General features: G+C 35.1%; 3 protein-coding genes across 3 annotated transcripts; 1 reads left to right on the forward strand and 2 right to left on the reverse strand.

The window, feature by feature from the left end:
• The first annotated feature begins 2,063 nt into the window (after positions 1 to 2,063).
• On the forward strand, positions 2,064 to 4,886 carry LOC111391780 (probable WRKY transcription factor 40). Its single transcript, XM_023017037.1, has 4 exons — positions 2,064 to 2,323; positions 2,511 to 2,810; positions 2,925 to 3,041; positions 4,392 to 4,886. The coding sequence occupies exons 1-4, from the start codon at positions 2,255 to 2,257 to the stop codon at positions 4,752 to 4,754; spliced, it is 849 nt and encodes a 282-aa protein (XP_022872805.1). The 5' UTR covers positions 2,064 to 2,254; the 3' UTR covers positions 4,755 to 4,886.
• Positions 4,887 to 5,006: 120 nt separating this feature from the next.
• LOC111391779 (probable GMP synthase [glutamine-hydrolyzing]) lies at positions 5,007 to 9,666 on the reverse strand. Its single transcript, XM_023017036.1, has 5 exons — positions 8,736 to 9,666; positions 6,565 to 6,622; positions 6,374 to 6,457; positions 6,112 to 6,253; positions 5,007 to 5,552 (listed from the first exon to the last, which is right to left on the reverse strand). Exons 1-5 carry the CDS (start codon positions 9,241 to 9,243, stop codon positions 5,187 to 5,189), a joined length of 1,158 nt encoding a protein of 385 aa, XP_022872804.1. The 5' UTR covers positions 9,244 to 9,666; the 3' UTR covers positions 5,007 to 5,186.
• Positions 9,667 to 11,001: 1,335 nt separating this feature from the next.
• LOC111391802 (phosphatidyl-N-methylethanolamine N-methyltransferase) lies at positions 11,002 to 12,846 on the reverse strand. Its single transcript, XM_023017065.1, has 2 exons — positions 12,522 to 12,846; positions 11,002 to 11,404 (listed from the first exon to the last, which is right to left on the reverse strand). The coding sequence occupies exons 1-2, from the start codon at positions 12,764 to 12,766 to the stop codon at positions 11,155 to 11,157; spliced, it is 495 nt and encodes a 164-aa protein (XP_022872833.1). The 5' UTR covers positions 12,767 to 12,846; the 3' UTR covers positions 11,002 to 11,154.
• Between the last annotated feature and the right edge of the window lie 1,353 nt (positions 12,847 to 14,199).

The following is a 14,199-nucleotide window of genomic DNA, read 5'->3' on the forward strand; positions in this document are numbered from 1 at the left end:
CTACCAAACGGGGCATAAATATTTCATTGATAGAACTCAATTCAAATAAAAACGCGTATGATGCCGTCGTGACTAACTACCCAAAAGCGTGTCCACAGTGTTAGTACGTGGACAAAACTTCCATATCTAGAATTCGATTCAATTGAAAGCGTGCTCCTTTCGCGTCAATTCTTCACTGATAAGACACTGGCACTTGATTGTGTACTTGAATCAACCCTACAATTCCGACTTTTGAATATACACTAGTTCATATCACCAAAAGTCTTAATTCAGGTTCTATATATGACAAAAATCATTTTCATAATCAGACAATTTAGTTTTAACTTTTTTTAAAAACAGAAAATTAATCAAAACTAGTCACTTCTCTAATAAATTAATTAATATGTCATATCGATAATAAATAACGAAGCTTAATAGTTTATTTGTTTGTTTAAAAAATTCTACTTGTACATAATTATTACACATAATGATATTCATAATGTGATGTGACAATCATCCGATTGTTGATATGCAAGTATGAGATTTGAATTAAAAGTTGGATTAAGTGTCACGTATAATTATGAACACCATTATGTAGACAATTATGTACATGTAGCACTTTCCTCTTTATTTATATGTCTTCAAGCACCATATTGAGGCCTTGTTTGAGACATATTATTGGAATGAAAATGATTTTTGAATAGTATATTTATGGAAAATGTGTGGTTTAAAAAATGAAATGTTTTGGATTTACATGTAATATTATTTTATTAAAGAATATGTGATTGAAATAATGTCAAATCATTGTTGAAAAATATATTTTTTTTTTCAAATAATATGGCTCAAACAAAGCCTGAATAATTGGAAATAGAGCAGAATTTGGATAGTATCTCACTGGATATATATATATATATATATAGGGTGTTTGATAGTCATTTTTATGTAAAAATGTATTTTAAAATAGAAAATTGATGTGAAATGTGTAATTGAAAAATAAGAAATTTTTTTTGATTTACGTGTAAAATTATTTTAATAAAGAATATGTAGTTGAAAAATTAAAAAAATATTTTAATTTATGTGTAATATTATTTTAATAAAGAATGTATGATTGAAAAAAAGAGAGAAAAATACATTTTGAAAAAAATTGCTAAGTCATAATATAGAATAAGTTGTTCAACTCTATAATGAATTATAATGAATAAAACAGAGACAACGTGGAAAATGGGCGTAAACGTGTAATGAAAGCAAAGGCTAGTACACACATGTATCTACTTTTCTCTTCTTTTCCTTTCTAAAGGCGGGCTTGACTTTGACTACTTGCAACAATTTCAACATCCCATTACTCTTTTTCTTTTTCTTTTTAACTTCTTATTTATGTTTATATTTTATATTTCGTACTCTGCATGATTTAAACAGATTATATACAAGAAAGATAAGCACATCGCCTATTTGCTTGCCTTGAGAATTGAAGTTCACTTCGATAATTTCCCGACAGAGTTGCGTAACGCATAATATCTCGAGTCTCTCATAAATCGACGACCCTTGGACTAAATTTTCGAAATATAAGAATTCACTAGGATATACAATTTACGCTGGTTGACATTTCGTGCCAAGTATCATCGGTAAAAAACTATATATAATTATTTCGATCTTATCTAATTCGACTTACTAATGCAATTTGATATAACAACACATATTTTTCGAGCCAATGTAGTTTTTATTTAAAGGGTAATGCCGAACTGCTAGAAAAAATGACCCCCTCTCCCAGCTGCTGTGGGTCTTGCCATGAATAAAAAAATGCTGACCCCTGTAGCTGTGTCTCTTCTGTCAACCCGTCTGTCGGCCCTTCTGGCATTGTAGCACGGTTCTTATTTAAATTTGTTCATTACCCATTCATTTTCGTTCAGTAGGTGTATCAATATTGATCTTTCTCGTATAGTTTATTCTATTGAGGTTGTATCTATTCTCTAATTATAAAGTTCATCAAAATATATTTCTTTGCCTCGATAAACTTCTTTATATTATTCACTGTAATAAAACCCTACATTACTTTTCATGCCAGATCCCAGTATACTGGTCCAATTGCTATAAATAAGTCTCAAAGCCATTACTTTATCACTTTTCTTCATCTTCTCGTTACCTTCCTAAAAGTTGTATATCTGCTTCTTGAATATATATTTTTATTCTTCTTGTGCTGCAAACATTGTATATAAACACTGAAAAACTTGACCAGATTAAGAACATTTTCTGAATAACAATCTTTTTGGAACTTCATATGGAATTCAACACTCTGCTAAATACTTCATTGGATCTTAATGTCACACCTTTAAGATTTCCAGATGAGGTGAGTGATTATTTTGATGTTTTTTCTCCATGTTCGGAGTTGAATTTACGAGCTTTGGAGTGTTAGTCATCTTCTACTTATCTTCGATTCTCTATACTCTCCTACTCGGGTTTGATATTTAATCAACCAGTCTTTTAACAGATTTTCTTGATGGATATTGAATATTTTCTTTTCATGTTTTTAACAGAGAAGTGCTTTGATAGATGAACTAAACCGTGTTAGTGCGGAAAACAAGAGGCTCACAGAAATGATAACGGTAGTGTGTGAAAATTACAATGAATTGGAAAACAGATTAATCGAGTATAAAATCAACAATCCATCAATGGATAATACTGCAGCATCGAGAAAAAGGAAAACTGAAATCAATGGCTCAGCTTCTGAGAGCAGCTCTAGCGATGAAGAATCATGCAAGAAACTAAAGGAAGAACACATCAAAGCAAAGATTTCGCGGGTTTTCGTTCAAACACAAGCATCTGATACAAGCCTTGTAAGTTGACACTGATCGTGTTGAATCATCTCGTCTAAAATTTTAAGTTGTTCATGAGGAAACGGACTTTGGAATGGTGGTTTCTTGATGAATTATTGTATATTAAAACCGCAGATTGTTAAGGATGGATATCAATGGAGGAAATATGGACAGAAGGTGACTAGAGACAACCCTTGTCCAAGAGCTTATTTCAAGTGTTCTTATGCTCCTACCTGTCCAGTCAAAAAGAAGGTAAGCCACAATAAAGCCTGTGTTAACTATTAGTTGCCATTTTATTATCCTCCATTTGGTTCCATTATTTGCCCATTAAAATAAAAAATATGATCGTTATCTATCACATCAAATCATCATATTTGACTTTCTATCTCTTGTGTGGGCCTGTAACGACTATATTTTTCATTCTCATTTTTACATTAATGTGTACCAAACGGGGCCTTAGTAGTAACTAGATTTGTGTTATAGAAGAAAGATAGCGACGAACTTTTATGAAATAATTTCACGGAAATCGACGGATTGAGTATCACATAAGTCATGTTAATAAATGATATTATGAGGGTGTTTGGGAGACATTTTTATGTAAAAATACATTTTTAAATAGTAAATTGATGGGAAATGTGTAGTTGAAAAATAAGGAAAAGTTTTTTATTTATGTTTAATATTATTTTAATAAAGAATGTGTGGTTGAAGAGAAGAGAGAAAAACATGGCTACCAAACGGGCCCATGTAATTGTTTCTAGATACAGGACTCGAGTTAGAAACTTAGTCCCTACTTGGTTTTCATAAAATTATATTTTTAGTATGTCTAGATAAAAGTTGATAAAGTTCTTGTCTGGGCGTGATTTTGCCTCGATTTTAATTCAATTTTTGATGTTGGAATTGTAAATGGTTACCATTTGTGTAGTAATTATTGATGCAATGTGAAACATTTTACTGGAAATTCTTTTTTCTAATGAAGAATGAAATAAGAGTAAAAGGACGCATTTGTCATTCTACCTGCGGCTCCCTTGCACTAACAATACCCCGTATAATGGCTAAAAAATCGCTAAATTTTTGATAAAAAATCGCTCCCAGACAAATGTATAGTTGAAAAATTGATAAAATTTGTGGATCTTATAAAATATGTGATTGAAAATAAATTTGGTGAAAAATAAGTTTTAAAATATGAAGGCCAAATATGAGTTAAATATCATATGGCATTTGTATCATAAGCCCCCTTTTTTTTGGCAAAAATGTACTAAATTTTTTTCTCAACTTCAAAATCATCCATAGAGAACATCTCATCTCGAGACATCTTTTTGTAATAACTTGAATACATATTGTGTATTGATTTTCATTAAGGACGTGTTTGGTACATATAACGACTTTACTAGTAAAATAAATAAATTTTTTGTTTATGTTTTTCTCAAACCATCCAATATTATAATATTATCTAATATTGTCTTGTCGAGCCCAACATTGTGTATCAAACATGTACTAAAGGTATAATGGTTGTAAGCAAAGTGACAGCTTGGCCCTAAGAAATGCTTCTTGAATTTGACAAGTCTTTAGCATTCTAAGGTTTCTTCTTTCAATATTTTGCAGGTTCAAAGAAGTTTAGAGGATCAATCCGTTCTAGTTGCAACCTATGAAGGGGAGCACAACCATCCACACATGTCCAAGCATGAGATGGCTTCGGGCTCAAACCATTGTGTGACACTTGGCTCGATCCCTTGCTCAACCTCTCTTAGCTCGTCTGAACTGTCCATTACTCTTGATCTAACGAAACAAAAGATGAGCCGTGATGCGAGAAATTCAAATGGCAAAGTTCATACACCAGAATTCCAACAGTTTTTGGTAGAACAAATGGCTTCTTCATTGACTAGAGATCCAAATTTCATATCAGAGCTAGCAGCTGCTATTTCTGGAAATTTTCTTCAACACCCTGAAAGGCAGATGGCCAAATGAAGAGTACGATTTTTGTCGTGACTTGTTTCACCTCTCTTGTACATGACTTCTTTCGGAGTTTCTAAAAGCTTCTCACATTAATGGAAGATCTCATACATCTTTGCAATAAAAACTTGTTACATTGTATACTCAGTAAGGACCTTACATTATACGCATAAAAAACATAGTAGAGAATCATACAATGAGTGGACGTTTGTCTCAAGGAATGTGTTGTTTGTTGGTGATACTTATTGATCCTACAAAATGTATGAATATTATAGAACTGAAAAAGTTGAATATCATTTTCCGCAAATTCTATTAACGTATACAGAAACAATAATCATAACGATTTGTACATAAAATTCCCTTGAGCCATTGGGCGATCCAATTGAGGGAAACTATCCCTCCACATCATACATTACGATACATCGGATTACAAACATCTGACAAATACTAAGTTGATAAACTCAAGTCGTCGATAGCCCTAACTAACTCGAATTCAGCAATTTCAGGTTGTTTCCCTTCGATCTTCGCCTTCAGGCCCTCATCCCTGTCCTTTGCACCACCTGCAGCTATACATTCCTGATATCTATAACAATTGATGATATGGTCATTTGTGATTCCGGCTGCTTGCATAAACGAGTAAATGACTGTAGGCCCGACTCCTCGAAATCCTCTTTTCACCAAGTCTTTGCTTATGGTTTCAGCCTTCGATGTCTTGATTGGAACCTGTCGTGGGTAGCGAAAATTACCTGTTATGGGCTTGAAGTTCACAAAACCCCAAATGTATTTTTCGAAAGACCCAAGCTCATTTATTATCTGCATCAGGAGAAAGCAAAGAAATATGTCACCTATATATGATTGTTGAACTGCATTAGGTGCTAAGCTTAAAATTTTAACATTGCCATCTTTTACTAATAAACACAACTATTTGAACACACTCATTGTTTTTTGACCCTTTAAAGTGGAAGATCCATATAAATGTTAACTAATTAGACATTTTATTTTATATGCTACATAACTGCCAATATATTTGGATTAGATAAATACTCATACTCATCTTACCATGTATAAATGCTTAACTGAAAATATGGCAGAAAAGTAAATAAATATTCGATATCACTTCTAATGCGAAATATCAAAGCCACTGGGATTCATCATTCATATATAGAAATGAATATCATCATCACCATCTTTTCCACACTAATTAATATCTTCAGTCTTTCGCAGCTTGTTTAAGGATGAAAAGGCAACACCTTACCATACTTTAAATAATAATAAATCATAGACATGAAAGGAAAAATGTAACAACGAAAATTTGTAGAATATTTTTTTTTAGGGAAAAAAAAAAGACAAAAGCAACAAGGTCTGGGCATACCTTGGAAATTTGACGTGCATTTTCAATAATTGATCGAAGCTTTAGTTCCGACAGAAGACTGCTTGCTGGACTTCCTGGTGATGCTATCTTCTTCTCATTCAATTTTGAGACTGCCATGGGATCGAAGTCCGCAAAGACTTCTCTGCATTCATATATTCACATATTGAACCAGCAACAACAAAAGCTCGTGAAAAATAAAAATCACCAAATTGTTGAAGCAATTTTCTGATTGTCAAAAACATCACAGAAACAAATAAAATACCTAAATATATGCCTTCTATTAAGAATGACAGGCCAAGTTAGTTCAGCCAACGCAGTAGAAAAGCTCAGCAATTCAAAAAGCTTCCTGCAAATTGTCAAGAACAGAAATGAACAATTATAAAGCTATCAAACAGAGTTTCTTTCAAAGTGAAAGCTGCAAATCAGAAAGCGAACTCAGCTGCAAGGACGTACTTATCATCGTGGACTGGAACACCCCACTCCTCATCATGAAAAGCAGCATAAGTTGGATCTTTTGGAAAAGGAAAATATCAGAACAAGGAAGTCAACAGAAAATGTAATTGGACATTTAGCAAATTTACATTCCAGCAAGAGGACTAAAAGTGACAAATATATAGTGACGGAAGAATCTCAAAACTGGGTCGGAACTCAGCATCGATGCAATGAAATCACACCTCAGCCAATGTCTGCAATATTTTTAGAACCGGCAACATCTGCTTTGTAATATCAATGAATCCTCAAGTACACGTTTGACACCATGCCCCTGTTTGGGCTCCATTTTTTCCAAAACCCATTTTCAACAACATATTCTCCCATAAAATATTTTTATATGTAAACCCAAAACTTTTTCTTATTTTTTAATCACACATTCTTCAAAAATCACTATTCCAAAATACATTTTCCTCCAAAAATGGGGGGTCAAACAGGGGCTATATAAATCAAGAAAGAGGACGACCATTGATGTAGGTAACCAAAGCCCATAGGGGAAATTAGAAGGAAAGTTGATCAAATGAGATTTCTAAAGTATAGGTCATACTCGACGGACATTTCTCGAGAATCCTTTTGGCCCGTGGATTTCAATCCATACCCCTAGCCTTTGGCAGCTGATTAGATGTCCCATTGCCCTTACTGTTTTCAAATCCATTCCAAATCTATCTAAATTAATGTCTTTTCAAATTATTCCAACTAAAACTAATGAATGAATCCGCAGATACCTATCCACACAATTCATCAATGATTATTGGATCTCTCTCTCTCACACGCACAACACACAGAGGAGGAGAGAGAGGGGATCCTGTATTACTCATGATAAGTGTCTGAGCCGGTTTCGTTTGAATTAAAATATGATTTTAGTCTAAGTCAAAGTCAAACAATCAATATTAACCACATTTTTCATGAATCCCACTACTTTTTAACCACGCATTTCAAGAACTTTTATTACAATCTACTAAAAAATCTAATTTCACTCTCCACCAAACACCCTCTCTATCTGTAGATAACTATTCAGTTTCCCTAACCCTAAGCTAAAATGTTTTAGCAACAAAGGTTATGCATAAAAATCTGTTTTCTAAATAATTTTCCTTGAGTACATGGGCATTCCATACTTCTTGAATTTGCCACTAAAAATTTGATGAAATCTGTGAAATAGTTCTTTGGAAAACAGTGAAATCTAGGTTGGTTATCAATCTCACATACTCGATTACAAATATGATTTCGTTGTGAGACCAGGTTTGGCTGGGGTAATTGGATAGCTTGCTTTGATACATATAAACTTTGATACAATTTTTCTTTGTCCTTTTCTGTTTGTAGGCTAGAATTTAATGTTTACCTCTGAGAGAGAGAGAGAGATCAATTCCATGGATTTGAAATCCTCTCTCTAAATCCACTTGCCACCAACAGATGTAGGAACACAGGAATTTGAAATAAATGACTTGAATCAGTTCATTTGAAATCCATTCTTATATCTGAATAAATATTTCCAACTGCAACCTGAGAAGAACATCTGGAAATATATTTCAACCCACTAAAGTCAAACCATTTTAGATGGAGGTAGTTTAATTGACTCTAAAATAGAAACGGCTGCTACCCTTCAACCTCCATTGTGGTCATAGCGAGTTTTCTCATTAATCCTCCCAAAAGTATGAATAATCATCATCTAACTACATGCAATGACTTCAAATTCATATGTGGAGAACATAGTCCAGAAGTTCGTGCTCAACAAATCAATTTGGCCATTCACCAATAGATAATACACCATCGTGTAACAGCTAAATGAGAGCACAAAAGGTATCCTCTTTATTGATATAGAATGGATATACTAGTGGACATGTGATTTCTCTCAAGTGAACCACCTGACGCAATATCAACACGTCCAAAATTAATAAATATATACTATGGTTGTCAAAACAACCTAAGAACCTTCAACTGGGGCATTCATTTTCAAATCCTCACCATAATGAACCCAAATTTCTAGGCATGCCCAGTTCAAAATTCCAATAGTCAAAGCATCAAAATATTTTGTATAATCCTTACTGATTGGCTAACAAGTTTGAACAAATTGATTATGAGATAAAATAATTATAATTAGCTCGGAAAATCAAAGAAGCGAGTAAAATGCAACATACCAGTATTGGGAGTCACCCAAGCACACCTCTTCTTGGCCACTAAACCTTCAATCATCATACCTTCACTCTCACCCCCAATACTTTTCTCAACTCTCTCACTTTTTGGGCTGCATTGCTGCCTCCTTCTAATTGGTGCAGTCGGGGTAATGTTCTGCCTGTTAATCCTTCCTGTGGAAGCCCGGCTGTGCGATGAATCCGAAGAAGCATCGGAAGAACACGATGCGTTCATTGACAAATTAGGCTGCCGAGTCCTCAAAACGGAGGCTGCACTTTTATTTTTCCTCTTGAAACCCATCTTCGGAGACGATTGTTCAGTTTCCTTAGCTGCTGGAGGCATTTTTCCCTCGGGCTCGTCACTATCTTGGGGTTTCATGGCTTTCTCGAACTTGGGTTTCGAAATGGGCTTTTGCAAATCCATGGATCTAGCTTTATTACCGCCTGGTCCGAGCACCGGCCTCGTCTCCGATTCAGTGAAATTCACCGATTTCACTCGTGGCGGTCCAGACATTAAACTAAACTGGTAAAAAACTAGGGTTTAGAAAAATTAGTGGAGAAGTGGAAATTAAAGCGCGCAATAGGCTCCAGTAATTATTCAGCTTCTAGGAAGGGTGACAATGAGGGTACATTGTAAAACAGAAGGAGTTGAGTACAGGAATTAACAACCGTAGTGAGAGAGTAAAATGTGAGTGAATTCTCGTACTCTATCAGTCCCAGGACTGCGCTAGCTGTTTAACAGCGAGTAGTAGGCGCCGGAGGCCGGTGATCTGAGCAAGGCGAGGGACTACGGAGCCTAGTTGAGGACAATTTCTGAAGGCGGGGGTGGGCGAGCGGGGCGGAGGAGGAAAGAGAAGAAAAACCAACCACTGACAAGTTGCCACGTAAAGAACCAATTTGCTTTTATTTTTGCTTAAGAATCCACGGAAGATTTCCCTTTTTAATTTCTTAAACTGATTTTGAGGACAACAATCGACTGACATTTATAATACATAAAAGGGATAATTGCAACGGGGTTGCTAATCTTTTCTATAAGTAAAAATAAGTCCTGAATATTTAAGCCCTGTTTGAATCTCATTAAATTCACATTTTAATGAGATTTCTCATTATACAACAGTAGAAGAAACATTTAAAAATTGACATTGTACTAGTAAATTGTCAAGGCATTTACAAATAATTAAAAATATATTAAAAAAAGAGTTTAACATCTTTCGCAACCCCCTATCCAACCTGCACACCCAAAATTACCACCACCTCATATGCAATGAATCATATTGTCGCCACCCATTGCAGGCACTACCTTCATCTCTTCCCCCTCCCAAGTCGTAACCATTGGCTCAAAACCAAAAGAGAAATCTCCTTCAGAGTAGGACTGTGGCATATCAATATTTAGATAAGGTATTGGTAGTGATGATGACAATGGTAGGCATGAATGTAATGTGATGTGGTGCCGCAGGTTTGATTAGGGTGAATTTCGAGAAGATAATACTTTATATTTATTTCATTTTTTTTCTCTCTCGTATTTTAATTTATGGTGAAGAGACAATTTTGCCATTAAAAAAAGTGGGAAAGTACACAATTCATGCACTTACTCACGGATTCCATTCAAAAGTCCTCGCACTGCATATTTTTTGAAACATTTGGGATGACAATGCCAAATAAACAAAAGTTTGGGACCATTTATACTTTTTGAAAAGGTTAGAAATCTGCTGCAATTTTCACATAATAAAAAGGATATATCACCAACCCATCCCACTCATACTTGAATCTCAAAGTTCAAACGTCTTTTTTATTGGTATTAAGCACCTCAATCTTCCACTTTTAGGCATAAATGGTCCCTACACATGGTGGCACCTCAATCTTCTACTTTCAAATATCCTTATGTTGCTCTGGAATCTGGATGACACGTTTGAGATGGAGGGTGAAGAAGAAAGAAGACGAAGATTTTCTTCCTTTCTCACTTATTTATTTTTTGTTTCTTTGAGTTTACAGATAGTAGTCATTTTTACTTAGATTTCAATATTGAATTCATCCGTAAAATGTCGATCCTACTTTTATGTCCAAATTGCATGTCTTCCCAACATATGCCCACTTTTAGCTTTATCTTCTACTTCTCAATAATAAGCTCCTCAAGTGTCCAATTTTTAGGAGACATCATTGTCGTGAAAAGACAAATTTGCCCTCAAAACAAGATAAAACAAACCATCATCATCTTCTCCAAGCCATCATCATGAAAGGTGTGCTTTAAATCAGCCAATAATGCAAGATAGGAGCATAGAACCCAAAAAAGAGCCATTTTTATTAAAAACGCTTCCTGAAATAGAATATGCTTACAAAGGAGCAAAAATCGATAACTTCCATGATAACAAGATTGCATGAATGATAAAAACTTGTAATATATCAAACTGATTCGCAATTAGTAAATTCAGGAGTGTGGTTTGGCACGAGTAGCTGGATCTTCCTTAGATTCAACGAGAATAATAAATATATAGCCAAGAACCCACGTAATAATGTAGAAGAAGGGAACCCAAGGGAGACATGCAACAAGACTCATTATACTGCCAACATACTGTGGATCCTTGATTACTCCTAAGGGGAATTCCGTCACCCATGGGATGTTCTTTCCAAAACGTACACCATAGTACGTCCCTGATTCTCCTAACAGTTGATAGACCCTGCATCATGATTGTGTGAGTACAACAATCACGTGAGAGAATGTTTAGAGATTAAAGTCCTACCAAAAATGGCATATGCTTGAACGGGAAATCAACTAAAATTTCATGCCATAGTTTCAAAATGTGATCATTTATGGAATGAACATCCAGTAGATGTTTGGTATATCAGTATTGGACAGCACTCAACAATATTATACACAAGATTTAAGCTTATTATACACCAGTCCATTTTCTAATCATGCATGTCAAGACCAACCCAATAGAAGTATATGCTAGAGAGGTAAATTTGTCTGCATTTAGTTCTTTTCTCGAGGAGGCTTACACGATTGCAGGAGTAGGCCAATAACATATAAAATCTACTCTTGATCAACAGCACATTGTTACACAGTGAGAAATGAAAGGAATGAAGTGCATGAAACAGCATTTGAAATAATGAACTATGGACTCCCGTAGATTCTGAAGAAAACAAATCTTAGGCAACCAAAATTGTCCTTCAGTGGGCATTCTATATATTCACGCTACCAGTTCGACTAAAATAACACAACTTCGTGCTTTTCATGTCATCAAACTTGTCTAGTTAGAGTGGTATTCGAATGCAGTACAAATACAATCATTATAAACTGAACTTTAACAAGAAGAAATATAATGCACTGCAGTTTTCCCGGGAATTTAGAGATCACTGCATTGAAACAATAATCAAGAAATGAGAATTACAAATTCCTTGTTCAATTAGAGCAATGGCACAAGAGGTAAAGAAGCTGGTACAATACTTCACTGGCGAACCCAAATTCCCAATAAGCTAACCTACTAAGCTAAATAATTCTACATTCCCCATATCCACACCCCCAATTTTGGCAAAAATACTCCATAAACCAGTAGTATCGATTGCTAATCATCCTGTACATAATTTTAAAAAGATTAAAACTTCAGTTAGGTATCAATAGAACTCTTCCAAAACCCACACACGCAAATATACAAACACATAAGAGGCACATTCAATCCGCAGCACTGAACACAACAACGATTAAGATTTTAACTTATTTTTGTTCATTACTGTCCACTACCATCACAAATCCACCTCAGGAAACCTGCCAAAAATGGAGGAGAAATGGGTTACCTGAAGTTGAGGAATTGCCCAGCAATAAAGAGGGGCCAGAAGTAAAACGATGGCGGCCAAGAAATCGTAGAGACAGAAAAGAGGGATATGAATTGTATTATTTTGAGAAAATGAGAAACCAATGCCATGACTCTGCAGGGATCACGGCCTCTCCCGCAAAGATCCACCCATGATTGTGGGTTTGTCCACAGCCAGTAGTAGAATGGGAATGGAGATATCACTCCTATAAATGCCCATAATCCCATTTCCTCTTCTTCTACTAGTTTATATAGATTTACAGAAGAAGAAAAAAACAGAGATTATTAACTGGGTGCAACTGTGGATTTAACGTAGGTTTTGTTGAATAAATGGAGTGGACTGTAGATCTTGAGTTAAATGTTTCCACGGCCACCGAACTTTGAACCATGTCACAGTTACTCATCGAACTTCCAAAATTGTCACATTAGTCACCGAGCTTTACTCCGTTAGAGTCCATTACTCAACGGATGGATGACATTTCAAAACATGCTGATGTGGTGGACGGAAACATGAGGTGGTCAGTTAACTCCTTCCAAATGGTAAGTGGATTGCCAAATCAGCGCCGTGTCATCGCCAAACATGCCTTTAACATATTGAGGAAATGGAAGCGTCTTTCCCAATTAAAACCCAAACCCTAAACGTGAAACCCAGTATCCCCAAATCAATTATCGACGCTCCATCTACAAATTCCCAAATCTCCGAAATCAGTTGACATTCAAAATCCTAATCCCTCAATCCAGAAAATCAATTATCGAAGCTCCATCCCTGGTCAGGATGTATTCGATCTGGCCAACGACAACTATTTGCAGTCAGTCGATCAAACATCATGTTCCAACTGATAATGTGAACTTCGACGAAACAGTGGACGGATTGCATGACATGACAGAGGTGGAATCTGCCAATTTGAGATCGACAAAGGCATGAGCACGACAACATGCAAAATCTGCCAAATTGAAAGATGCACAGACCCGATAAGTTATGTAATATCAGTTTGGTGTTTTTGTTTTTTGGTAATGTTGCTGAAATTATTAGCAACATTTGGTGAAAGATGCACAGCCATGCCATGGTTTTTTCCTTTTTTTTTTTTTTTTGGGTCCGAATACGTCGAGGAAATGGTGATAGATAGGCAAAAAAAAACATACAATTTTTAAAATAGCTGTTGACCACTGCTTAAAAAAAAAATCAAAAATTTGTAAAGGCTTTAAAAAGAATGAAAACCCAAAACTACCCCTGATAATAAAATTCTGAAATCAACGACAGGAGAGAAAGAAGGAAATCGACGAGTTTTTCTTGGGAGAAGACTGACCAGCCACCATTAAAAGCGAAGAAAGTAAGTTTTGCATAATTTTTCCCCCATAAATCTATATTAAAGGTTTATTTTGTTGAAAATAGTGGTAGAAGTCTTTATAGAATATGTAAAAATAGTAAAAACTAACATTTTTTAAAGTTTAGGTGCCGGAGATGGCGATCTCCGACAAGGGGGCCGTCTACGGGGAAGACAGCTTTGCTGTCTGTTTAACAAACGGCACAGACACCGTCTGTTAACAGACAACCCATCTATTTTTACTTTTTTTTTAATATCTTTAAATTATTATTTAATTATTATTTAAATGATAAAAGAAAAATATAAATAATGAATAAATGTTAATAATCAAAATAC

Source organism: Olea europaea, unplaced genomic scaffold, assembly GCF_002742605.1.
Source record: "Olea europaea var. sylvestris unplaced genomic scaffold, O_europaea_v1 scaffold830, whole genome shotgun sequence".
NCBI lineage: Eukaryota > Viridiplantae > Streptophyta > Magnoliopsida > Lamiales > Oleaceae > Olea > Olea europaea.